Source organism: Coenobita brevimanus, chromosome 103, assembly GCF_032717465.1.
Source record: "Coenobita brevimanus isolate Jiangsu-jjx chromosome 103, ASM3271746v2, whole genome shotgun sequence".
NCBI lineage: Eukaryota > Metazoa > Arthropoda > Malacostraca > Decapoda > Coenobitidae > Coenobita > Coenobita brevimanus.
Genome location: NC_137056.1, coordinates 8,742,730 through 8,769,547, shown reverse-complemented (window position 1 = coordinate 8,769,547; position 26,818 = coordinate 8,742,730). Strand labels below are relative to the sequence as shown.

Below are 26,818 nucleotides of genomic sequence, written 5' to 3'. Positions count from 1 at the left end.
TTAAGGAATTTGAGTTGTGAGTGAAAAGACAAAGATTTAAGTGACTTTCAATGTAACGTAAATTAACTAGAGTGTGTTATGTTTAGAAAATGGTTTTATGAGTGGAAAGACTTTAAGTGCAGAGTGCAACACTTATTTCATTAAGGTACAATGGAGCGCAAGTAAGACAAGAGTGTGCAGTGTTAAGAGAATGGAATTCTGAGTGCAAATGACTAAGTTCAGTGCAAGACTTCATGAACAGTGTACCGCAAGTGCTTCAGGAACTCCATCTTACTGTCAGAGTCTAAGAGGAGGGGGGTTATTCATCGAGATGGCCAGGGACTTGCTGTAAGTACCCAGAATGTTTCATATTGTACTGTATTTTCCATACTTATCTCTAACACCTCATTTCACTCTTTTATGTCCCTTATTGGTGTGAATAGTGTCTTAGGTGCTATGCATGTGCAGTAGGGAGGTGTTTATCTAAGTTAGGCTAGGTTAGGGTCCATAACTACCAGTCCAGGAGCCAGGGACTTGTTGTATGTACCCAGAATGTTTAATATTATATAAACTCGCTTCTAAAACCTCATTTTATGGTTCTTTTGCATTTATTTCAGTCGTTTATGTCCCTTATTGGTGTGATTTGGGTCTTAAATAGGTGCAGTGCATGTCCAGAGGGAGTTGTATAGGTGTTTTTCTGAGTTAGGGTCCATAAGTACAAGTCCAGGAGGCTGGGGCCCAATATCCGGACAGGACCACTATCTGGACATGCCTTTGGCTCTATTACGTAGGATATTGGAGGGATTACTGTATTTTATAATTATATGTAAAACAAAATTCGCACAAGTAACGTTTCTCACTTTTCCTGTAATGTGTCTCACAGTCACATTTTCCTTAACAGTAGAAAAATTCTTAGGGGAAATAGAATTTGCTGGGTATGGTTATGATCCTCATACATTGACATATTACTGATATAAAGCACATCTTGATTGAACCAGTAAAATCACAGAGTTATTGAAAATACTCATGCAAAGTAAAAGGTGGGGTAGCATCGCGGTAATGTTTCTCACCCCACTTTTAAAAATCTATATAAAATCGGAATAAAACATATGAATAATCTGATTATGGCATAATATAGTTCGAGGTGTTGTTAGTATACCTTGCAAACAGCATTTATTTATATTGCCTACAAAAGAAAATACAAGTGAGATTAGATCAGTAACTTGTCTCTGAATGTAACGTTTCCTACAATGGAATGACCCACAAGCAGATGACATGGAGATAACTCAAGTGACTGAAAGATAGAAGACATCATAGTTATTAGTCAGATGATGATTCCATAATTTGAAGATCCAAGAATTTGTTGTTGTTAATGAGAGAGCTACTGGATTTACTGTCTCTATCTATCTATCATCCAATCCTACATTGCTCCATGTGGAGCGTAGGAGCCCGAGGCTAGGCAGTTGGTCCCAGCATTTAAGATGAGAGTGACCAGCCTCACTCATCCCTGAGTGGCATTACACGAGCAATCAACCCCAACCACCCCTCGGATATAAACCTTCACCAGCTCAGTCCGATTGGAGCGCAATAATTACCCACTGAACCACCAGGCGCCAAAATTTGGTTATATGGTTACCACCCACTGTAGTAAATGGTTTCCTGGTGTACAGGAAACCATTTGGCTTGTCACTCAGTGTAGAGTCACCCACAGGCAGAAGGAAGAGAAAAGAATGAAGAAAGACAGAAGAGGCAGTGTAAAGTTGCCCATAGGCAGAAGGACAAGGAAAGAATGAACGAAAGGAAGACAGAAGAGGATGGAAGGAAAGAGGGATGGAGGAGAGGAAAGGGCAGACACCCGAGAGCAGCACTACATCGAGTGAGTGTATGGTGAGCGCCCCCACCCTACCACAAACTGGATTTACAAACTTTCTAATTACACAGTTTTGACTTCCAGCAACAGAGACATAGGGAAATGGAGCTTTTGTGGAAGAAAATTGAGCAAATCATACCTGAGGCCAAACATTTTACCCAAGAGACTAACAACCTTGTATTATTTCCATAGAGTGTGATGAAGCTAAAAATTTAAGCCAGAACAATTTTGAAAGAGTTTACAGGAGGGAAAGTAAAAATGATTTCTTTATCAATATGGTTTTGCTTCAGTACATTCAAAATTTTAGGCAATAAATTGAGGTCTGTCTGAAAAGAAACTTAATTTTTTAAACAGCGCACCAACCAGCTGGCCTAGCTTGATCATGACAGGAGTGTTGTGTAGCGATGACTTTGAGCTGTAGTCTAACCACATCACACCATATCATTTAGTAATCGAGTTACACACACTTGAGTGAATTTGTGATTAGCGCACTTGGTGAATTTTCTTCTGTCTCTTCTCTTATCTGAAATTGGCAGTGTTTGAAGGTGGATTTCAACTTTGGGAACAAAAAAAGTCTTCTGGGGCCAAATCTAGAGAGTAGTGTGGCTGGAGGACAATACAGTTAGTCATCTCATGCTTCACTAAAAAGTCATGGATAAAGAACGATGTGTGAGAAGGTGCATTGTCGTGGTGCAGCATCCAGGTTTTATTTGTCCATGTGCCAGGCCTCTTTCTTTACACTGCCTCCTTCAAATGCTTCAGAACATCCAGGTAAAACATTATTGGCTGTCTGACCACATGGATCAGACTCATGATGAGCGATGCCCATCCAGTCAAGAAAGACAATCAACATCACCTTCACATTTGTGCAACTCCGACCTTTTTTTTTTTTTTTTTTTTTTTTTTTTTTTTTACGGCAACAATATTTCAACTCAATGCGATGACTGCCTTTTTGTTTTGATGTTGTAGCTATACACTCGCATTTCATCACCTGTTATGAAACAGAATGTCACACAAATATGTTGCTCTTCAAGATCCTTCTTGTTCAATGTGCAACAAATTGCTAGGTGAACTAAATGCTCATTCGCTTAAGTGTGTGTACCCCATTGACTAAGTGACATGGTGTGATGCGGCCAGTGTTGGACTAATGCTCAAAACAGTTGACACAGTGCTCCTTTCACGATCATGCTATACTTGCTAGTTAGTGCACTATTTTAAAAGTTCAATTTCTTTTAGGACAGATCTCATACTTTGAGGACCTTTCCATATGCCAAACTTGGTATTTCAGTGGGTGGCATGTTGTCCTGACTGCAGAGCTCCTAGCCATCCTCTATGCCCCTGAGGTTGTACAGACCTTCCTTCATCCCTAGTTAGTGGTAGTAGTAGTAGTTGTTCCCTAGGCAGTCTGGCCAAACAGCCCCGAGTCCCTTAGGAAGGCCATGGCCGAGACCGGGCTTTCCCACAGAGCTCTCAAAGAGTGTATGTTGTGTTGTTGGCGTAGGTGATTGTGTGCAATGCAGTCTTCCATAATGTGCTTAATAATATGAGGTGCTGTGTTGCATCCTGGACAGGTATCAGCGACAGAGTCATCCAGCCTCTTCTGGTAGCTTAAGAGGGCTGGATGGTGCCTACATCTCAGCCTGGCCAGGTGGACCCTGTCCTCTCGAGGAAGATAGGATTCAGAAGGGTGGATGTCAGGAGGCTGTGCATGCAGCTGTGTGTTGTCTTTAAGTGACCGAATGGAGCGGCGAGTGATCTGAGTGTGGATATGCTTCTGGAAGCTGGTCTGAGGTGGGCGAGGGGGTAGAGATGACAGTATTTGTGTATGGTATCGTGTGCTTGGTGTTGTTTTGATGTTCCTTGGTGTGGGTGGATGTGCTGCCATGTACTGTAATGGATGTTGTGGGTTTGTGGAGGCTGCAGAAAGAAACTGGGTGCCTCTCATGTCTAGGTGATCCTTGACCTTGAGGACTTTGGTTTCTTGATGTAGGTGGTCTGTGGGTGTAGTAGCTGTGCATCCTGTGATTATTTTTAGGGCCTTGTTCTGTATGGTCTGTAGAGTGTTGTAGTGTGTTTTGGTCGGGTTAGAAGCCCAGGCAGGGCTTGCATAATTCATCACCGAACGTATGTATTGTTTGTATACTGTGGTGGTGGTTTCTTTGTTGTGTCCGAATGTTGTATGGGCAAGTGACTTCAAAGCATTGAGTCTTGGTGTTATTTTATTTTTAATGTTTGTGATGTGTTGTTTGAATGACATTGATGTATTGTATGTTACACCAAGGATTTTGTGTGTGTGTGTGTATGGTAGTGGAGTGTTGTTTATGGTGAGGTGTGGGATGTGACTGTGTTCTGCTGTCCAGTTTGTGAGAAGAGTAACTGTAGATTTGGCTGGGGCTATTTTGAGCCTGTTTGTGGTGAACCATTTGTGTAGTGTGTTGAGGTAAGGTTGAATGACGTGTGCAGCTGTGTTTGAGTTTTGGTGTGTACATGTAAGTGTTATATAATCTGCATAGGAAGCTATGTGTATCTGTGCTGTGTGGGTATGTCGTGCATGTATAGATTAGAGTGTAGGGGACAAAACAGATCCTGGGGGGACGCCGTTTGTGAAGTTTCTGATGTTAGAAGACTGACCGGCAAATGTTACGTGTGCACATCTGCCTGCTAAGTAGTTTGCCAGTCATCTTTTTGTGTTATTGTGCATGTTTGTGTTGAGTATTTTGTTTGTGAGGTTGTGGTGGGGGATGGCATCAAAAGCTTTGCTAATGTCTAGTGTGACTAGGAGTGTTCTGTGTGGTGCCTAGTTGAATTCATGCCATCGAAAACTCTCTGTGTAAGGTCTGTAAGAAGGGTGTTTGTGGAGTGTAGTGGCCTAAAGCCATGTTGTGACTGAGCTAGGGGAAATTGAGGTGTGACTAGTTGTAGTATCAGTCGTTCAGTGACTTTAGAGGGGGTGCAGAGGAGTGTGAGGGGGCGATGTGAGGAGGGTAACGTGGGGTCTTTGTTGGGTTTAGGGATAGTGATGATAATGCCATGCTTCCAGATGTTGGGTATTATGTTGTGTGAGTAGCTGTAGTTTGATATGTTGGTGAGTGCTTGTATGCCTTGTGGTCCTAGGTGTTTAAGGTGAATGTTGCTTATGGTGTCTGGTCCACAGGCAGATGAGTGCTTGAGGCTGTTAATGATGTGCTTTGTCTGGTTGTAAGTGAAAGGTGCGTAGTTTGGGTCTGTGGGGAACTGTCTCTTACGTCTGATGATACGTCGGTCTTCCGGATGGGGGGTTAGATAGCTGACTTGTGAAAAGTGATTGATGAGAGTGTTTGCTTGTTTGTTTGAGGGTATGGTGTCTGTTGTTGTGATGGCAGCATGTGATTGTGTGGTGTTGCTGTTGGAAAGTGTGATGCTGTTTAGTGTTTTGTAGAGTTTGCTGATGTTTGTTTTGTGATCAAGTGTTTGGAGGTAATTTTTCCAGTTTAGTGTTTGCTGTTCTGATATTTTACTGTTTATTTGAGTGTTGAGTTCTTGTATTTGTTGTATGGTGTCTTGCGTATGGGGTGTTGGGGAGTGTCGCAGTGTGTCCCATTGTCTGATGAGGCCTTGAATTTCTGGTGTGAAGTTGGGGTTGTGTCTCTTTCTGTTGCCTCTAGGGATGTGTCTTTTGTCTGCATTTTGTATGATTGTATTGAAAGTGTGCACAGCGGTGTTGATGTTTGTGATGGGTGTAGTGTTTAGTGTTTCAAAATGTTGTTCTGTTTCAGTTACAAAGGCCTCCCAGTTGGCTCTCTTATAATTAGTGTATGTGTGTTTGTGGCCAGCTTGGGTGATTCTGGTTTTGGTAGTGATGATGATTGGGAGGTGATCAGAACCTAAGGTTTTGACCACTCTCCATGATGTAGTGGGAGCGAGGTTTGGGGACCAGAAGGTGATGTCTGGAGATGATGGGAGGAAGAGGGCTTGGTGTGGGATATGGGTATGTTGGTCTAGACTGTTTAGTATGAAAAGATGATCTGTCTGGGATTGTAGTACCAGCCATCTGTCTGTGTCAGGGTTGTTGACATGCCAGGCCGACTACTTGGCGTTGAAATCACCACCCAGGATGATGTTGGGTATGTTAGTGATGTGGTGTATCAGTGGAGAGTAATTGTGTGGTACTGTGTGGGACGATTGGGGGGGAATGTATGTGTTAGCGATTGTTATGTGTGATTTGTTACCAGTGCGTTTTTTAATTGATTGTATTTCTGTTGTGGTGTCATGTGGGGGGAGAAGAGACTTTGTGTGTGCACTGGTATCTGCAAAGTTAATGGATTTGTGTACCAGGGTGATGAGTCCACCGCCACCGCCATCGGCCCGGTCTTGTCGAATGGTGGTGAAGTTATGAAATGTCGGTGTTTTCTGTGCTCTGTGTAGTTTTGTTTCTTGTAAGATGGCAGTGTGTATGTTCTGTTGTTTGATGAATTGTGTGAGTTCATGTATTTTGGTGTTTATGCCATCTATGTTTAACTGAAGGATGTTTATGTTGTGTGTGCGATGTGTGTCGGCTGCTGCAGCACGGGGGGAAGGTGGTGTGGGTGGAGGGGAAGGGGTAGGAGGAGGTTGTGAAGGAGGTAAGGGTTGAGGTGGATTAGGATGGGTTGGAATGGGAGGAGTTGGGGGACTGGATGGTGTGGGAAGGGTCAGTGGGTTTGGCTGTGGAGGTGTGAAGGAAGTAGGAGTAGGATTGGAAAGGAGGTTGATGGGTGGGGGGAAGGAGCATAAGGAGCAGGTCCAGGTGTTTGTGTAATGTTTCCTGGATGCAAGTGTTGTGCAGGTGTAATGGGTCCAGTTCTTGCAGGAGTTGCATTGAACTGAACCCTTTGTCTGTCGGCTCGACGTGATAGTTTTTGAGCGTGTTGGACATATGTATTTGTTGGTGGGTCCTGGATTGCTCTCAATGTCCCCGGCTAGAAGAAGTCGTTGAGAAATGACAGCCGGGGAGTCATTTCTCGGTGTAGAAAAAAACGGTGTTGTTGTGTGTGGTGTGTTGGGAGATGTGGTACTTGTCCGGGCGACCGAAGCCACTCCCAGGTACTCGAGCCCCGCGAGGGGCCTGGGGGGTTTGCGGTGGTTTGGCTCCCATGCTGTCCTCCTCTTCTCTTCGACAGCCTCTGGGGGGTAGACCCACGGCGAAGATGCCACCGCTCAAGGTCCCCTAGTTAGTGGTTTTATACACTGATTCACATTCCTTACGTACTCTCATCTCAGATCATCCATTGACTCATGTCAGGCTTGTCCATGTCATTTTGGAGCACCTCTTTTTCTTTGTCTCTCTCCCCTGGCACTTTTGGTTTCAGTGGATTCCCCCACATGTAGGCTTCCTTGGTAATGAAATTGTTGATGAAGTAGTGAGGCAGGCACTGACCTCCTGGATGTTGGTCTCCATGGCTCCAGTTCCATCTGCAGTCTCTAATCTTGCACACAGTGCCTGTGTCTTGCTGGAATGCAAACCTTGTGACTGACCTTCCTGCCTCCCACATGGAGCATTTTTGCACTGATTTCTCAGCATATCCACTCCCCCCTGTCTGGATGTTAATGTTTCCATCACTATGTTGCAGTTGGGCCACGTGGGCCTCACAAGCCACCTGTTACTGTTTGGATATGGTAGAGCTCCCTTGGTGCCCGTGTCCTTGCTTGAAGAGACCATAGAACATTTCATGTTGTGGTGCTTGAGCTTCCACTCCCACCGCACACTCTTGAGAGACCTCCTGGCATCTCTGGGAGTTTTCAACCTGCCTCTTCACCTCCATCTGGAGGGGGGAGGTGATGGGAACCTTCAGTTGTGACAACTCATTGTGCAGTACATGTTTGACTTCATCTGTAAACCTAGGCAGCTCTCCCACATTTAACATAAGGCCCCAATCAGTTTGCATCAAAAGGGTATTGGGCTGTTGTTTTGCCCATGTCTTTCAAACCCAAAAGAAGAAGACTCAAGTGTTCAGTCACCATTTGTGGGTTTGTAGGTAAAATGAGTACTGAGGGTATTACGTTGGGGAGGTATGTGTGGGAGTGACCTGGATGATGCAGTGGCCTTGTTTCTTAGGATATTGGGTAAATAACCTACCAAAGGCTCAGAGGCTTACATTATAGAGATGACCACCATGGCAGAGTGCTTCATGATGTCTCCTCTGACCTTTACTTTTTTTTTTTTTTTTTTTTTTTTTACCATACCATTTTTTTTGGTTTGTTATTTTCAGGTACTGTATATGTATATTCATCATTTTCTCATAAAATTTTGGTTTGGAAAGAAGTTATCAGAATGTCTTTCAGAAATGTCAATATTTACTGAATAATTAAATGTATTTGAAATGAATTGGGCCTCTGGACCTAAACAGGTATAATTCCATATGTAAAGAGAATGAAAAGTTAAGCTAACATTAGTACTTTGTCAAAGAAAGGCACTTGTATATCCTTTAAGCTTATCCTGAACAGCCGTCAGAGTTAACCTTGTCCTGTATGTTTTGGACCTTGCTGTAGTACTGTATTTTTTAAACCTTGCATTGTTATATATATTTTTGTGTTTGACTAAAAGACAATACACACACTTTTTGGCAATTATGAGGTAAGCTGAACACAGTGTACCACTGCTAAAAGGGAATACAGCAGAAATTTAACACATCTATAGAAAGTGAAAGGGACAGTAAAATGAATACAGTATTGCGGTAATTGAAATGAACCAGACCATATATGTGGTATTTATTTGATGGTAATAACATAAACTACTCACAAAAGTATGGTAAATTATAGCTCTTGGTAATGCATTTACCATTTTTCTTCACTGTACTGGCCGAATGAATATCCTGTAGCTAAGACACACCCCATCAGTACAAGATGTTTGGTGCATTGATGTGAAAATTTCCAGAGCTTCATATAAATTGCACATCTGAAGAAGTCACTTTTTTTTTTTTTTTTTTTTTTTTTTTTTTTTTTTTTTTACTACATTATGCCTGTTGAATAGGTATGATGGCAGTCATGTAACTTCAGAAACTAGAATGCACCAACACAGTCTCTTAGGGACAGTCAGAGGCATTATGTAAAAGAATTTTTGCCCTACATAGTCGGTATTTAGATAGTTGTGACATTTTAGAAAGGAATTTTAGTACACTGCATTATAAGGCAACCCCAAGGTTTCCCTAGCCAAATGTGCTACATAATATTTTGCATATAGTACATACATTCATCATCCAATCCTTTATTTCACTGTGATGAGCATAGGGGTCCCAGGCTGTCTACTGAGTCTTGGCATATAAGGCAAAATTGGCCACTCATTTGTCCCTGAGAAGTATTATGTGAGCATTTCACCTCAACCACCCCTCAAATGGAAACACTAATGGGCCCCTTGTAGGTGGGAGTGCCTTAATCCATTAGCTTACAAAGAGTCCATTAGCGCATACAGTGGAATCTCCTAAATCACGGTCTTATGAGACTTTGCACAAGCCATGATTTGAGATTTCTGCGATTTAGAAATATAGATGGTAAGTGGAAGTTTTCGTAAGTCGAAAATGTATTTAATACACCTGACCAACCAAACATCATAGTCTAGCGAAGCCTACCTTAAATGTGCTCAGAGCACTTACATTAGCATACAGTTTGGCAAAATCATGAACACAAAGTCTGTTTTATAATTAAGTGTTGAATATCATGTTATTTATTGATTACTGTACTGAGATCGTCAATTGTGAAAGTCCAAGTTCACGTGCGATGGCCATTACAAGCTGGTTTCAGGACAGTGCCCTCTCAGGATGATGTGCATTCACAACAAAAACAGGACAGTTCCCTCTCAAAACATGGACGATTCCCTGTCAGTAGGCTGAGAATCTCAAACAAGCCTACATCTTTTCTATCCTTAATGACCTAGAGCAGCTTGTACAGCACCCTACCCGTATCCCTGACCGCCTTGGAGAGAGCTCCAACATACTTGACCTCTTCCTCACAACTAATCCTTCTGCTTACTCTGTTAATCTTTTCTCTCCGTTGGGCTCCTCCGATCACAACCTTATTACCTTAACCTGTTCTATCACTCCGGTACGGCCTGTGGACCCTCCAGGGAAACGTCGTCTGTGGCATTTTGGAGCAGCAGACTGGGAGGCCCTCAGGCAGTGCTTCTTTGATTTTCTCTGGAATGATTATTGCTTCCATGGCCGTGAGCCATCTGAGTGTGCCTTGCGCATTACGGAGGTTATTCTCTCGGGCATGGAAGCATACATTCCTTTCTCATATCCTTTGACTAATGCAAGAAAGCCTTGGTTTAATGACGCTTGTTCTAATGCTGTCCGCAACAAGGAGAGGGCCTACAAAAGGTGCCGGAGCCAACCCACCCCTGAATCACATCATCTTTACGTTTCTGCCCGGAATCGTGCTAAGTCTGTTCTTCGCTCTACTAAAAATAATTTCATCCATACTAAATGCTCTCAACTCTCCAACTCGAATTCTTCCCGCTCCTTCTGGCATCATGCCAAAAATCTTTCTAACAACTTTACCTCATCATCCTTCCCTCCTCTTTTCTACTCTGATGGTTCTGTAGCTATTTCTTCTACTGATAAAGCAGATCTCTTCGCACAGACTTTCTCCTCCAATTCTACCTTAGACGATTCCGGTGCTGTTCCTCCATCACTTCCCCCCTCTGACTTCCTCATGGCTGACATTAAAATTTCTTCAGTTGATGTATTTTCTGCCATCACTGGCCTCAGTACTAACAAGGCATATGGGCCTGATGGGGTCCCTCCTGTTGTTCTCAAGAACTGTGCTTCTGTGCTTACACCCTGCCTAGGCAAACTCTTTCGTCTTTGTCTGTCAACTTGTACCTTTCCTTCTTGCTGGAAGTTTGCTCTCATTCAGCCAGTCCCAAAGAAGGGTGACCACTCCCAACCCTCCAACTATCGTCCAATTGCTTTAACGTCCTGTATTTCAAAAGTTTTCGAGTCAATTCTTAATAGAAAAATTTTAAGGCATCTTTCCTATCACAACCTTCTTTCCGATCGTCAGTATGGGTTCCGTCAGGGACGCTCCACTGGCGATCTTCTCACCTACCTTTCAGACTCCTGGTCATCCTCCTTTCGGGACTTTGGCGAAAGCTTTGCCATTGCACTTGACATCTCAAAGGCTTTCGATCGAGTCTGGCATAAATCTTTAATTTCCAAACTGCCCTCCTACGGTTTCTATCCTTCTATCTGTGCCTTCATCGCTAGCTTCCTTTCTGGTCGTTCTATAGCCGCTGTTATAGACGGCCATCGTTCTTCTCCTAGATCTATCAACAGTGGTGTTCCTCAGGGCTCTGTCCTCTCACCAACTCTCTTCCTTTTATTCATCAATGATCTTCTAAGCTTTACATCTAACCCTATCCACTCTTACGCTGATGACTCCACCCTTCACCTTTCCATTCGGTTCCCGCAACGCCCATCTCAACAGTTACTTCAACAAACAAGGGATGAGGCTATGGCACACCTAATGTCTGACTTGGCTCGTATCTCTGACTGGGGTAAAAATAATATGGTTGTCTTTAATGCATCTAAGACTCAGTTCTTACACCTTTCAACCCGACAAAATCTTCCACAGGTATACCCACTAATGTTTAATAATATTCAGCTTAATCCTACATCATCCTTGAACATGCTTGGGGTTTCATTTACTCGGGACTTATCTTGGAAAGATCATATTACATCTCTTGTAAAATCTGCTTCCAAGAGATTGGGTGTGCTAAGCCGACTCCGCTCTTTCTTTACCCCTGCGCAATTGTTGACTCTATACAGGGGTTTTATCCGCCCCTGTGTGGAGTACAACTCTCATGTGTGGGGAGGCTCCCTCATACAGCTCTTCTCAATAGGGTGGAGTCAAAGGCTTTTCGTCTCATTAACTCTCCTCCTCTTACTGACTCCCTTCAACCTCTGTCTCTTCGCCGCACTGTTGCATCTTTATCTCTTTTCTATCGCTACTTTAATGGTCACTGCTCCTCTGAACTGTCTGCTTGCATTCCTCCACCCCTACGACGGGCGCGTAGCACCCGTCTGGCAGCAGACTCTCATCCTTTTTCTGTCCAACTCTCTAATGCAAGAATTAACCGTTACTCCCAGTCTTTCATTTATGCAACAGGTCAACTCTGGAACTGTCTCCCTCTGTCTGTATTTCCTGTTGCCTATGATCTCCAGTCTTTCAAACGCAGTGTGTCCAGGCATCTCAAAATGATCGGATCTTGAATTTGGCTCTATATTGTATTTTGTTTTTCTATTGGAGGGAACTGTTACTGCGGGCTCATGGCCTTTGGTTCCTTCTTCCTCGCATAAAAAAAAAAAAAAAAAAAAAAAAAAAACTTGCATAATTAAATACATGCAACATGTGTACATTATTCATATAATTTTAATGTATATGGATCGTTCACCTCAAGTTATTAGACAGTTAAATAAATGCCAATGTCTCGTATGTAACCTAATGACAATGAAGTGAAAGTTATTGTACATTGCCTGATTCGTGTTTCAGTATTATATTTTTCCATTAATACCAACCATTTGATGCCAGATTTTACATTTTATCATAAAAACAATAAACCATCATCACTTTTATAACTCATATAACTCAAAATCTAGTATATTTGCTAAGTAAATTCTATCCATCTATCTATCTATTGCCAGACTCCTCAATCCCGTATGGGGTGACCTCAAACAAATCGCCTCTGCGTCGCCCTGTCCCCCACCATTTCACTGCCCTGCTCCCAACTCACACCCCTCTCTCTCATATATCTCTCCACTCCATCCCACCATCTCATCCTCAGCCTCGCCTTCCCTCTCCCCCCCTCCACCTCACTCACATACACTCTCCTCATCAGTCTCTCACCCTCCATCCTCTCTACATGGCCAAACCACCTCAGTGTGTTCCTCCTAACACCTCCTATCACGTCCTCATCCACACCACAATGCTCCTTTATATCCTCATTTGTCAGCATGTCTAAATTAATTACATAAATTAATGTGTAAATAAATGATGGGGAATCTTCCTGATGGGGAATTGTCCCGGAACCTGTGAGCTTGCTGCCTTCATGCTGGGCAGTTAAGTTTTATCTCAAGAGTAATTTCCTTCCTTTTCTTCTCACCAGTAGTAGGAGAGGCAGATGGGCATTTTGTAGACATTATGGATGCACAGAACACAATGTAGATACAGGGGGGTATAAAAATAGAAAATGCTAGCAACACAGAGCACTGTAGAGCATTGGAGCATTGATTGTTTACACTAACGACTGCCTGGACAGACAGGGACTCGGCTTGGTGCCACTGCATCATACCACTTATCGCTAGCCTGGGATTAGATCAAAATTTAAATTTCGAAGTACAGTTTCTACCTTCATAAAGTCGAAAATTAGTAAGCTGACTGTTTGTCAAGTGGGGACTACCTGTAACTAAGCGTATAGGGAAAATGACTTATGGGTCTGTCATCTTGGAAATGATGCCCCTCTTATCCCCAAAGCTACATCAAACTGGTCACCAGCAAACACTAACAACCTTCATGTCTGTGAAGGAATTGCAGTGATTGGCTTATAGTAAGTGCTATGATTGATTGATTTGTTTAGTACTTGCCATGCATGACTAAAGTTGGTTTGTGCCCAGCTGGATGTGCGGACTTGAGATAATGGTGGTGCGTATTTACTTGAAGCATTGGAAAAGCGTCACTTTTGATGGCTGCATCCATGAATTTCTTGTCACTTCCGTGATTTACTGATTTTGCAAACTTGCAGTATGTTGCCGCTTAATATGAATCCGCTATTTAGAATTGTGCTATTTAGGAGATTCCGCTGTATGTTTATCACCGTAAAAAGAACTAAACTGTAAGTGGTTTGTGGGCTACAGGAAATTATTTGTCTTATTGCCAGTACTCAGTGTAGAGTCACTACATCAAATGAGTTGATGTGGGCACCCACACCTACTGGCATATACCGGTATATATATATTTTTTAATGTGAAGAAGAAAGAACCAAAGGCCATGGGCCCACTATTATTGTTCCTTCCAAGAGAAAAACAAAATACAAGAGAGAGCCAAATTCAAGATCCGATCATTTCAAGATGCCTGGACACACTGTGTTTGAAAGACCGGAGATCATAGGAAGCAGGAAATACAGACAGAGGGAGACAGTTCCAGAGTTGACCTGTTGCATAAATGAAGGACTGGGAGTAATGGTTAACACTTGCATTAAAGAGTTGGACAGAAAATGGATGACAGTTTGCTGCTAGACGTGTGCAGACAGTTCAGAGGAGCAGTGACCAATGAAGTAGAGATAGAAAAGCGACAAAGATGCAGCAGTGCGACAAAGAGACAGAGGTTGAAGGGAGTCAGTAAGAGGAGGAGCGTTAATGAGACGAAAAGCCTTTGACTCCACCCTTTTGAGAAGAGCTGTATGTGGGGAGCTTCCCCACACATGAGAGTTGTACTCCACACAGGGGCAGATAAAACCCCTGTATAGAGTCAACAATTGTGCAAGGGTAAAGAAGGAACGGAGTTGGCTTAGCACACCTAATCTCTTGGAAGCAGATTTTACAAGAGATGTAATATGATTTTTCCAAGATAAGTCCCGAGTAATTGAAATCCCAAGCATGTTCAGCGATAATGCAGGATGAAGCTGAATATTATTAAACATTAGTGGGTATACCTGTGGAAGATTTTGTTGGGTTGATAAGTGTAAAAACTGAGTCTCTGATGCATTAAAAACAACCAGATTATTTTTACCCCAGTCTGAGATACGAGCCAAATCAGACATTAGGTGTGCCATAGCCTCATCCCTTGTTTGTTGAAGTAACTGCTGAGATGGATGTTGTGGGAACCAAGTGGAAAGGTGAAGGGTGGAGTCATCAGTGTATGAGGGGATAGGGTTAGATGTACAGCTTAGAAGGTAATTGATGAATAAAAGGAAGAGAGTTGGTGATAGGACAGAGCCCTGAGGAACACCACTGTTGATAGATCTAGGAGAAGAACGATGGCCATCTACAACAGCAGCTATAGAACAACCAGAAAGGAAGCTAGAGATGAAGACACAGATAGAAGGATAGAAACCGTAAGAGGGCAGTTTGGAAATTAAAGATTTATGCCAGACTCGATCGAAAGCCTTAGAGTTGTCAAGTGCAATGGCAAAACTTTCGCCAAAGTCCAGAAAGGAGGATGACCAGGAGTCTGAAAGGTAGGTGAGAAGATTGCCAGTGGAACGTCCCTGACGGAACCCATACTGGCGATCAGAAAGAAAGTTGTGATAGGAAAGATGCTTTAAAATTTTTCTGTTAAGAATTGACTTGAAAACTTTTGAGACACAGGATGTTCAAGCAATTGTACAATAGTTGGAGGGTTGGGAATGGTCACCCTTCTTTGGGACTGGCTGAATGAGAGCAAACTTCCAGCAAGAAGGAAAGGTACAAATTGATAGACAAAGGTGAAAGAGTTTGCCTAGGCTGGATGTAAGCACAGAAACACAGTTCTTGAGAACAACAGGAGGGACTCCATCAGGCCCATATGCCTTATTAGTACTGAGGCCTGTGATGGCAGAAAATACATCAACTGAAGAAATTTTAATGTCAGCCATTAGGAAGTCAGAGGGGGGAAATGATGGAAGAACAGCACCGGAATCATCTAAGGTGGAATTGGAGGAGAAAGTCTGAGCAAAGAGGTCTGCTATATCAGTAGAAGAAATAGCTACATAGCCTTCAGAGTAGAAAAGAGGAGGGAAGGATGATGAGGTAAGGTTGTTAGAAAGGTTTTTGGCAAGGTGCCCGAAGGAGCGGGAAGAATTCGAGTTGGAGAGTTGAGAGCATTTAGTACGGCGAAATTATCTTTAGTAGGGCGAAGAACAGACTTAGAACGATTCCGGGCAGAAACGTATAAAAGATGTGATTCAGGGGTGGGTTGGCTCCAGTACCTATTGTAGGCCCTCTCCTTGTTGCAGACAGCATCAGAACAAATGTGATTAAACCAAGGCTTTTTTTTGCATTAGTCAAAGGAAATGAAAAAGGAATGTATGCTTCCATGCCTGAGAGAATAACATCCGTAATGTGCAAGTCACACTCAGATGCCTCCTGGCCATGGAAACAATAATCATTCCATGGAAAATCAAAGAAGTACTGCCAGAGGGCCTCGCAATCTGCAGCTGCAAAGTGCCACAGATGACATTTCTTTGGAGGGTCTACAGGCTGTACTGGAGCGATAGGACAGGTCAAGGTGATAAGGTCGTGATCAGAGGAGCCCAATGGAGAGGAAAGATTAACAGCGTAAGCAGAAGGATTAGTTGTAAGTAAGAGGTGAAGTACAGTATGTTGGACCTCTCTCCAAGGCGGTCAGTGATACGGGTAGGGTGGTGCTCTAGGTCATTAAGGATAGAAAAGGTGTAGGCTTGTTCACCAGGTGGATCAGTGAAAGGAGAAGAGAGCCAAAGGTGGTGGTGAACATTGAAATCTCCTAAAATGGAGATTTCTGAGAAAGGAGAAATGGATAGAATGTGTTCCATCATAGAAGTAAGATAGTCAAAGAATTTTTGATAGTCAGTAGAATTAGGAGATGAGTAAACAGCACAGATATATTTAGTCAGAGAATGACAGGAAAGCCAAAGCCAGAGTGTAGGGAATTCAGAAGAATCGAGTTCAGGAACAAGAGATCACGATAAGTTGTTGCGTATATATACACAACAGCCACCTTTGGCTTTGAAATGAGTATAGAGATAGTAGGAGGATACAGAGAAGGGTTTGCTGTCAGTTGCCTCAGACAGCAGAGTCTCAGTTAGAAAAAGAAGATGAGGTTTAGAGATGGAGGGGTGGTGCTCAATAGAGTGAAAGTTAGAGGAAAGGCCGCGAATGTTGTAGAAATGAAGAAGAAGAGAATCAGACAGTGGTTCCAGGCAGCTCGAGTCATCACCGGGAGAGGGGCAGAAGGTGGGGGCACTTATGGTCTCCCCCTCTGGGGACTCCGAGGCCATGTGTTGTGCTGCCATGATTTTTTTTTTTTTTTTTTTTTTTTTTTTTAAAGGAAGTGTAGTCTGTACTGTGCATGTAGTTTGGTGTTGATAGTTAGAGAAACTTGTATAGGAGAGCATGCTGGCCTACTCTCTGTTTTACTGAGACACTGATAAAGTTCGCAAATGGGGATGGTTGGGAACTAGTCCCGAGAGCTGATGAAACGGGAACTCCAGTTCTCCCTGTCATCAGCTTTCCATCCACCTTGAGAGTACTGCCCTGCTCGACTGGTGCTGCAGTCTGCTCCTCAGATACATTTCATAAAATCTCTTTTTTACCCATGAAGATTGTAGGGGGCGTTTGGGTAGGATACACAGTCCAGACATATAAGGTGAGGATGAGGATGACTAGTTGCTCCTCTGAGTGACATTGTGTGAACAGTACACCTCAACCAACCCTTGGATGAAACCTTTATGGATAACATGTGGTTGGAGTGTAATTACCCACTAGATACTAGGAAAAATATTAGGTAGAAGTTTTGGTAATATAATACTGAGGAACAAGATATTGGGGGAGATGATTTGACAAGAAGAGTTGTGGAAGTAGACTCAGTACCATGTATATATATATATACATATATATATATATATATCATCATCATCATCTTCATCAGCCGTTTGAGTATCTACTGCAGGACCGGCCTATCCCGACCGAAGTCGGGACGATACAGCCAATGTATCTCTACCAAGTGGCTTAGGCTGTCTGGTGGAGATTGTATGTAGAGTGAGAAGTTCTTGCAAGTGTAATTGTAGTGTTGGAGTGGCTTTGGATATGTGTGTAGTCTGTGAACCAAGTGTAATCGGACCGCTCAAGCCGACTGGGTGCAAGCATACTTTACAGTAAGCGACACTGGTTCAACCACAGCACCCCTTGTGTCCGTCAATGCAGTACGTGGCCGGATGAACACTCCCAAAGTTTATTACCTTGGCGGGGCGCGAACCCTTGTCCACCTGTGTACGAAACGCACACTCTACCACTGTACCACAGGGGCTCCATATATATATATATATATATATATATATATATATATATATGGTGGAATGAAGAGGTGAGACAGGCTTTGGCACAAAAGAAGAAAGCATACAATGAATGGATGAGAAAAAGGGGTGTGGAAAAAGTTGAGAGGCGGAAGAGAGAGTTATATGTAGAAAGAAAGGGAGAGGTAAAAAGATTATTAAGAGAGAGTAAGAAGAGAGTGGATGAGGAATTTGGAAGGAATTTGAGTGTAAAGTGGAGGGACTGGAGGAAAATGTTCTGGAAAGAAGTGAAGAGAGTAAGACAGGGTGGAAGTGAAGTTAGCAAGGGAGTGAAAGATATAAATGGTAGATTACTAGTGGAGAAGGGAGAAAAAGTGAGCAGATGGAGAGAACATTTTAAGGAATTGTTGAACATAGAGGATGGAAGTGATGCGAGTATAAGTGGCTGGGGAATGGCTGGGAGAAGGAAGGAGGTGAGAAAACAAGAAGAAATCAGTAGGGTAGACGTTGTGGAAGCAATGAAGAAAGTTAAATTGGGGAAAGCCCCAGGAATTGATGGAGTGTGTGGTGAAATGTTGAAGCATGGGGGAGAGATAGTAATAGAATGGATGTGGAAGATGTGCAGATTGGCCTGGGAGGAAGGTAGAGTTCCAGAGGATTGGAAGTCAGCTATAATTATTCCCTTGTATCTTAAATGTCAGGACCAACTGCCCAGCCCCGGGCTCCTACGCTCCTCTTGGGGCAACGTAGGATTGAATGATGGATGGATGACAAAGGAAAAGGGGAAAAAGAAGTGTGTGGTAATCATAGGGGCATTTGTCTTCTTATTATAATAGGAAAAGTGTATGGTAGGATACTTATTGACAGAGTTAGGGAAATAACAGAGGAGTTAGTTGGAGAAGAACAGGGAGGCTTTAGGAAGGGAAGGGGTTGTGTAGATCAGATATTCATTGTTAGATCTTTAGTGGAAAAGTTTCTAGAGAAGGGAAAGAAGTTGTATGCGACTTTCATGGATTTGGAGAAAGCATATGACAGGGTGAATAGACAAGGATTGTGGAAAGTATTAAGAATATATGGAGTAGATGGGAAGTTGTTGAATGCTGTGAAGAGTATGTATGATGGTGCTAAGGCTACAGTGCATGTGGATGGTGAACTGAGTGAATTTTTCTCTTTGAAGCTTGGGTTGAAACAGGGATGTGTCATGTCTCCATGGTTGTTCAATCTGTACATGGATGGGGTAATAAAAGAGGTACAAGGTAGGGTAGTGGATGTTGGAGTGGCCCTGATGAGAGAGGGTAGTGTTTGGAAACTCCCTGTACTGTTGTTTGCAGATGATACTGTGTTGTTGAGTGAAGACGAAGGGGAGCTGCAAGGCTTGGTGGATGAGTTTGGGAGAGTGTGTAAGAAACGGAATCTAAAGGTGAATGTCGGGAAGAGTAAAGTGATGGTCTTTGAGAGAGGTGAAGTCAGTGAATGTACAGCGAGGTAGGATGGTGAGGAATTGGAAAATGTGAGTACGTTTAAGTACTTGGGTTGTGTGATGAGTAAGGATGGAGGTTTGGAGGGTGAAGTGCTTGAAAGGGTACAGCAGGGAAGAAAGGTTGCTGGTTCCTTGAAAGCCGTGATAAGAAACAGGGAAGTGAGCATGGAAGTGAAAAAGTTACTACATGACAGTATTGTGATACCAACTCTAATGTATGGAAGTGAAGCTTGGACGTTGTTGGAAGGGCACAAGTCAAGAGTGAGAGCAGTGTGAATGAGTTATTTAAGAGGAGCCTGTGGAGTCACATGGAGAGAGAGGCTGACAAATGAGGATATAAAGGAGCATTGTGGTGTGGATGTGGATGTGATAGGAAGCATTAGGAGGAATACACTGAGGTGGTTTGGCCATATGGAGAGGATGGAGGGTGAAAGACTGACGAAGAGAGTGTATGTGAGTGAGGTGGAGGGGGGGAGAGGGAGGGGGAGGCCGAGGATGAGAGGGAGGAATAGGGTGGAGAGGTATATGAGAGAGGAGGGTGTGAGTTGGGAGCAGGGCAGTGAAATAACGGGGTACAGGGCGACTTGGAGGCGATTTGTTTGTGGCCACCCCGAATGGGATTGAGGCGTCTGGCAATAGATAGATAGATATATGTATTGGATAGGATTGACTAGTGTGTTTTGACCTGTAAACTGTGATATACAGGACATTTGTTACATTTATGTTTGAAATCAAGCTGGATATTGATTTTAAATTATTTTGGTGTTTGTTATAGCTCAACTAGAGCAGATATTTACCTGGAAATTTGCATACCAATATTTCAGTATGCCTTGTCTATCTCATACCCTTAAACCCGGTCTTTGATGAAAGAAAGAAAAAAGCTCAGAAAACTTTCTGACTTCAGAACACTAGTGACTAAACAGTGGTACACATCAACCTAAAAAATTGATACATGTATTCTTTTTAAGCCACTGGGACAAGAAATTCAATTTGGGAAATGTATGTACAGTATACAGTAAAAAGAAGGAAAGAATGAGAGAAATGTGCACTAGGTTTACAATAGACTTGTTAAGCCACAGTAGGGTTAAAGTGGTGCAGTATGATTTTAAGGAGAGAAGAGATGGTGAGATACTGACAAGGAGGATGCACTGTACAGATCAGATGACATGAAGAAACCAAGAGGAATGGTGAGGCCAGGAAGGAGCTCGACAGTCAGTATGGGAGAGATTTACAGCCACAGAGCTATGGTCATCTGGGAGGGAGAGAGACATATACTGTATGTATAAAGCAGATTAGAATGACATGGTATAAGATATGGCCTATTGGGAGGGGGGGGTCTTACTAAAGCTGTTTAGTTGGTGCATTCTCATTAAGGTAATTTAAGTTTGCTTTGTTGTAGATCATTTTATTTGACAACTGAAAGAATGATGTGAGTGAATAATGTAGTATCCAGCTTTCAAGTGTAGTTCTGCTGATATTTGTAACATTGAACATGGGTACAATAGAGAAAGAAAAGTTAATTTTATAATATTGAATTCTTCAGATTGTGTGTCCATAGCCATGGTTTTGGGTGGAATTGACTACAGTGGTTACCTGTTGGTGAATGTACACTGCGGCCTGGTGTTGCCAAATGAAGTAACGGAGGTGGAAGTGGTGAAGGGGTCTTATCTCTACTATCATTATGGCTGTGACGGAGTGGATGATCGGGTGAGTTGATTGCTGTTAAGTATACTTTGCTATATAACAGGAATAAAAATTAAAAGGAATCATGCAAAAATGATGGCTCATTGTATAATTCATTACAGTTGGATGGTTTATAAATAAGTAGCCCTGATTATTCATCAGAAACTGAGAATCCTTTAAGGTATTGGTGACCAGTTTTTGTAATGTAAAATTTTGGTGACAAAACTGTAAAGTACAGTATATAACAGCTCCTGTGTGTGTTTGTGTGTGTGAAATCCTATAGTACCAAATGCAGTACAAGAATCACTGCTTAGCATATTTTCAGTGTTTAAAAATATCCTATTTAGTACTTGATCGTGCATTTTAATCTTTATATATACAATACTGTATATATACAGTATATACATACTGTGTATATATATATATATATATATATATATACAGTATATATATATATATTTATACAGTATATGTGTACAGTAGACCCTAGTTATCTTCGGGGGTCAGGTTCCAGAAACCCCCCATGTAAGGCAAATTCTGCGGATACTTATCATCACAAAATGGCGTACAATTTCCACATAAGCTAAGCACATCCCTGAAAAAATAAAAACATACTTTAAAATATTACAAATACATATTAACACTCACCAAAAGACTGGTGTTCTCTTTATAACCTTCGTACAACGATGACGACTGCTGTATGATGACGATGATTGCTGTATAGATGATAATGAATGCTGATGACGACGATGATTGTAGTGCAGTTCCTACAGTTGCCAATGTGGTGAGGTGACGAGATGTGTGGGGACTGTAGGTAAGCTGTGAATCTAGTCTGACCCTTTGCTCTACCAATGATAACTTCCTACACTCTGTCTTTGGCTTACTGTAGAACAAATGCCTTTATCCTTTACTTGTTTCTTGGGAGCCATTTTTCACACACACAATGAATGTGCAGTAGAGGTGTAAACACGAGCGCACCAATTTCAAATTAATTTACAGTGTATAGTACAGTACTAAAACAAGTTTGATACGATGAAACTTAAATCTGCAGATGCAAATTCTGCAGATAACTAGGGTCTACTTACATATACAGTGTATATATATATATATATATATATATATATATATACACAGCTACCGCAAATTGACGTAGGACCTCCCCCTATGAGGTATTAAAAAATGCAGAAATCATAGTATATCACAGTGTTTGTTCATGATATGCCATTCATTAATGAAATCATGTTTCCCTTGTTTTTCAGGACCAGTTGGATGCGTTTTGGCATGGAATCAATTAGATCTTTAAAGTAATATGAGGACATTTCTTTGCACAAAACATTTGTCAGTTCAGTGTTGAGGTTGTCCAGATTGGGTGTCTTCTCTGCCATGATTTTCTTCATCTTTGCCCAGCAGTTTTCTATCGGATTTAGATCCGGACAGTTGCCAGGCCAGTCGAGGACCTCGGTTCAATTATCCTGGAGCTATTTTGTCACCTTTCTTGACTTGTGACATGGAGCTGAGTCATGCATGAAGAAGTCACACCCGTGAATAGCTAAAAAGTTTACCAAATGATCTTTCAGAACTTGAATGTACTGACCATCATTCATCATCAAGTTCTTAAGAAGAAAGTAGAGGCCTCCCCTTCCCATTTCACCTGAGAAACACCCCCATACCATTACTGATTGTGGGTGCTTAACAGTTGGCACTGTGTAAGCAGGGTCATATCGACTGTGGGAGGCAGGGCGACGAACCTTGGCAGAACGCACCTGGAACACTTGAAATGTGCTTTCATCGGAAAACATAACTTTTCTCCACTCATCCGATGTCCAGTGTGCATACTTCTTGGCAAACTGAATGCACTGCTTCTTCATGCAGTCAGTGAGAAGTGGTTTCTTGGCTGCTGCACGACTTAGCAAACCCAGCTCCTTCTGCAAGTGGTGTTGGATAGTTCGAATTGAGACGTCTAGTAACAGCTGCGGATGCGTTCTCCTCAATTCTGCTGTTGTCAGTTGAGGATTCTTGATTACTTCCCTCTTCAGAAGCATATCTGTACCTCTGGAAGTCGTCCTTTTCTTTCCACCGCCATGCTTGCACTCTGGTGGCTGGCTGTGTGCTGCAGCAAGAATCTTCATGACGGTCGACTTTGCGCGTCCAGTACGTTCACAAATCGTGTTGATAGGGACATTATCCTGCCTCCATGCAATGATATGGACCCTCTCATCCCTTGAGCAGTACTTTCCAGGCATGACAACTCGACTGTAGGAAAATAACAGGGCAAACAGTAATGCATATGAGAAATGAGGGAGGTACAAGCTCGGAGCAAGGGGAACATATACTCTCACTCTAGCTTCTGGGCAAGCACTGACATGCTGAGTGTTTCACTACCTCCCGACGACACCAGAGGAGTTGCCAGTTACTTCTTGCCCAAAAATTCACTTAGTAGAGGTGGAAACACAAAGCATAGACAGACAACTCTCCCATAGCATTTCTGTTTGTAGGTCCAAAGTCAGTTTGCGGTGGGTGTATTACTGTATACCATTTGATTATTGTAGTGTATGCTTAATACAGTGCAGTACTGAAATGGTAGTGAAAACAGTTTAAAAACCGATGTTGCGATCCGGACTAATATCTGATATATCGGAAAAGGTCCTGGTTAGCAGGGGGAAGTCCGCATGTCACTTTTATCGGAATTTTGCACATTTCGGAGTGGCTTGGGCTCCAATTAGTCCATTACAGTGAGGTTTGACTGTATTAGAGAATCAGCTATATTCAGAGATAGCAGACCTCTTAGCCTAAGCATATCTTAACCAGCAGTCGAAATTGAGTAGAATAGATAAAATATGATGTGAACTTTTGTCCCAAACAGTGCCATTATTTTTGCTTTATATTCATTTTATCTTCTCGACAGGGGTGGGGTTGTGGCTATCGCACCCTAATGTCACTGTGCTCTTGGGTGCGTGGACAGCTAGTACAATCTGGCAGTGCGCCATCCCCCCTTCCACCCGTCCCCTCCAACAGGCGTATCCAGGAGATGCTGGTGGAGATTGGAGACAAGGAGGTTAGCTTTGTTGGATCTCAGCAGTGGATTGGTAGTGTGGAGGTGAGGAGAGGTATAGTTCGTTTACTGCAACTTTTTTTTTTTAATGGTAGGTGAACAGAGGAAGGAAGTACAAATTAAATAATAATCCATACACCAGATTACAGGTGTCCTGCATTCATGAAAGTAAGGGGGAATGGAAATAGGTGTGATATCTAATGTGCATATGGTGTGGTGTAGACAGTTGGAGGCAGAGGCTTATGAGAGTATGCTGGACTACTCTGTGTCAGAGAAAACACTGAAAAGGTTGAGCAAAGGATCAGGAACAGGTCCTGAGGGCTGGTGAAAAGAGCTACAGCTCTCCCTGTTTTCAGCTTGCCATCCATCTTGGGAGTACCACCCTGTTCGACTGGTGCTACAGCCTACTCCCTCTGAGATTTGTGTCATTTCACAGCTTACTTCCATACCACCAACCACATGTATCAGGTCATCCCAGAATCTATCATTTTCTTCATCATCCTAGCCAACCTGTGCAGCGTATGCTAATATAACTGTAATCATGGGTTTACCAGACAGCATTTTCATTGCAATAATCTTTTCATTTACTCCCATTACATTCATTACACATTCCACCCATTTCTCCTCATCCAGCACATCCACATCACCATATCCATCGACATATCCCTGCCAGAATAGCATAGGTCGACAGTTATTCTTGGTTTATTTTTTCATGTGGATAGGAATTGGTAGGAGGGAATAACAACAAAGAGTTGAAGTTATTTATTCCTCTGATGTTTCAGACTACATAGAGTCCATCCTCAGAGAGGCTGTATAGAAGTGAGGAAGTCAGAGTTACAGTATTATACACTGGATGTCCCTAGGATCTTTGTTGTGTCCATTGTTGTTTGGGTGCCCTCCTCTATTGTGTTGGCCTGACATGGTGGTCTTATCATGACCTGATCCCACTCCTCCCTATGCTTAATTGCTCCCCCTTCCCCTCCCATTTTATTTCCTTGCTTTTGTACAGTCACTCTGAGGATGGACACTGTGTAGTCTGATACATTAGAGGAATATGGATATTAAGCTCTTTCCTGTTTTTCCCTCCCACCCATTTTTATACCTACGGACCTACCAAACAGTCATCCTAGGCGACCCACTCCTGAACTTAACTTCCTGTTGGCAACAGACTTCCACCTGCCTGCTACTGAAAGTCTCCCCCCCCCAACCCTTCAGACTACTCACATTTCATTATGCCACTCTGAACCCCTTAGGTTTTAAGTAATTTGCTTTTGCTTTGTTTCATTTTTATGATGGCGGGTATGTAAAGGAAGAGACACATCACATTCCCCACCTGCCTACACAGTCCCAATATCAGGCAGGAGATCAGGGACCCATAGCCTGCCAGTCATGGCCAGTGGCTGTAGCATTGGCCACGGGGCCCCTTGACAGGACAGTTACAGAAATACCCTTGAAGCACGACTTGGCAGTGTAACTGTCCCACCATAATTCACCCAATGATGGTGCAACCTCCTGAGGTGCTACTCCCAAGAGGCCTCTCTGTTGGGTGGAAGCAGCAGTCTGGAAACCGCAATACCCTGTTCCCCCTGGCACGGATATGAGCCCCATCCCATCCCTGCCCCCAAATCATGCCAAAGAAGCCCACACCATGCCTCCTCTTAAGTCCGCCGCCTTGTTCCCCCTTGCACAGATCCGAGTCCCATCCCATCCCTGTCCCAAAACCAAGCCAATGGAGCCCACACCATGCCTCCTCTCAGGTCCGCCGCTAGGTAGTGGAGGCAAAGTTTTTCTGGTTGCATGCCCTTGCTGGCGCCAACCCCTGTGACTTAGTTGGGCATTTGTCCGGGCGACCGAAACCACTCCCAGGTTCTCGGGCTGCATTGCTCACAGTCACCTGCGCCAACAACATAACATTCACTCCTTGAGAGCTCTGTGGGAAAGCCCGGTCTCGGACATGGCCTTCCTTAGGGACTCGGGGCTGTTCGGCTAGACTGCCTAGGGAACAACTACAACAACTACTACGTCTTAGCTGGGCACATTGTTTGGTTGTATTACACATGTAGAGTAGTGCATAAGGTAGTTGAGAAAAGAGTTTTGGCAAGTATGCTGATCCACTGTCCATGATAACGTTACACTTAAAAAGGTGATCGAAGGGGGATGATTGGGGTATCCTGAGGGTTAGTGAAATGTGATATCTAGCTCTCCCTGTCACCAGCTTTCACATCCTCCTCTGGTGTACTTCCCTTATTGGCTGGTGTAACGATTATGTTTGGGGATAATGAAGATGAAATTATAAATAAAACTGAAAAGTGAGAGTCAGAGATAAAAAGGCTAGGGTATTAATCTAGGAAATAGATAAAGATAATAATAGTTGGTAGAAAAGAAACTGAGGGAGAATTGGACAGTATTGAAAGGGTGAGAAGAGGCCATTTAAGATGCAGTTTAATTTGACTAGGGTTACTGAAGAAGTATTAAGCTACACATAGATGTAAAAAAAAATAGTGCATGATTCACTGGCATAGTTGTAAGAAAGGACCTAAACCAGGAAGAAAGAAAGAAAATAAGAAACTTGATAGCAGAAGCAAAGAAGAAAAATTATGAGAAAACAGACAAAATCCCCCCCCTCCCCCCAACCTTTTCCGTGCCGGCATCTTTGTCGGCTTTTGTCCCTAGATTGCCAAAGATCTGGGCAGCAGAGTTACCTAAAATGCTGGCCATTTTCAACTTTTTTTTTTTCTTCCTTGAAAAGGCCTGAAAAGTGGTCAAAATAAGCCT

At 42.9% G+C, this 26,818-nt stretch overlaps 1 protein-coding gene across 1 annotated transcript in view; it reads left to right on the top strand.

Annotated features, from left to right (window-relative positions):
- Ufsp1 (UFM1 specific peptidase 1) overlaps positions 1-26,818 on the top strand; it is a 112,321-nt gene that overhangs the window by 6,958 nt on the left and 78,545 nt on the right. The window contains exons 2-3 of the mRNA XM_080285012.1: positions 20,867-21,015; positions 23,897-24,088. Coding sequence (XP_080141138.1) covers positions 20,869-21,015; positions 23,897-24,088 — 339 coding nt within the window. The 5' untranslated portion in view covers positions 20,867-20,868. The remainder of the gene's footprint in view (positions 1-20,866; positions 21,016-23,896; positions 24,089-26,818) is intronic.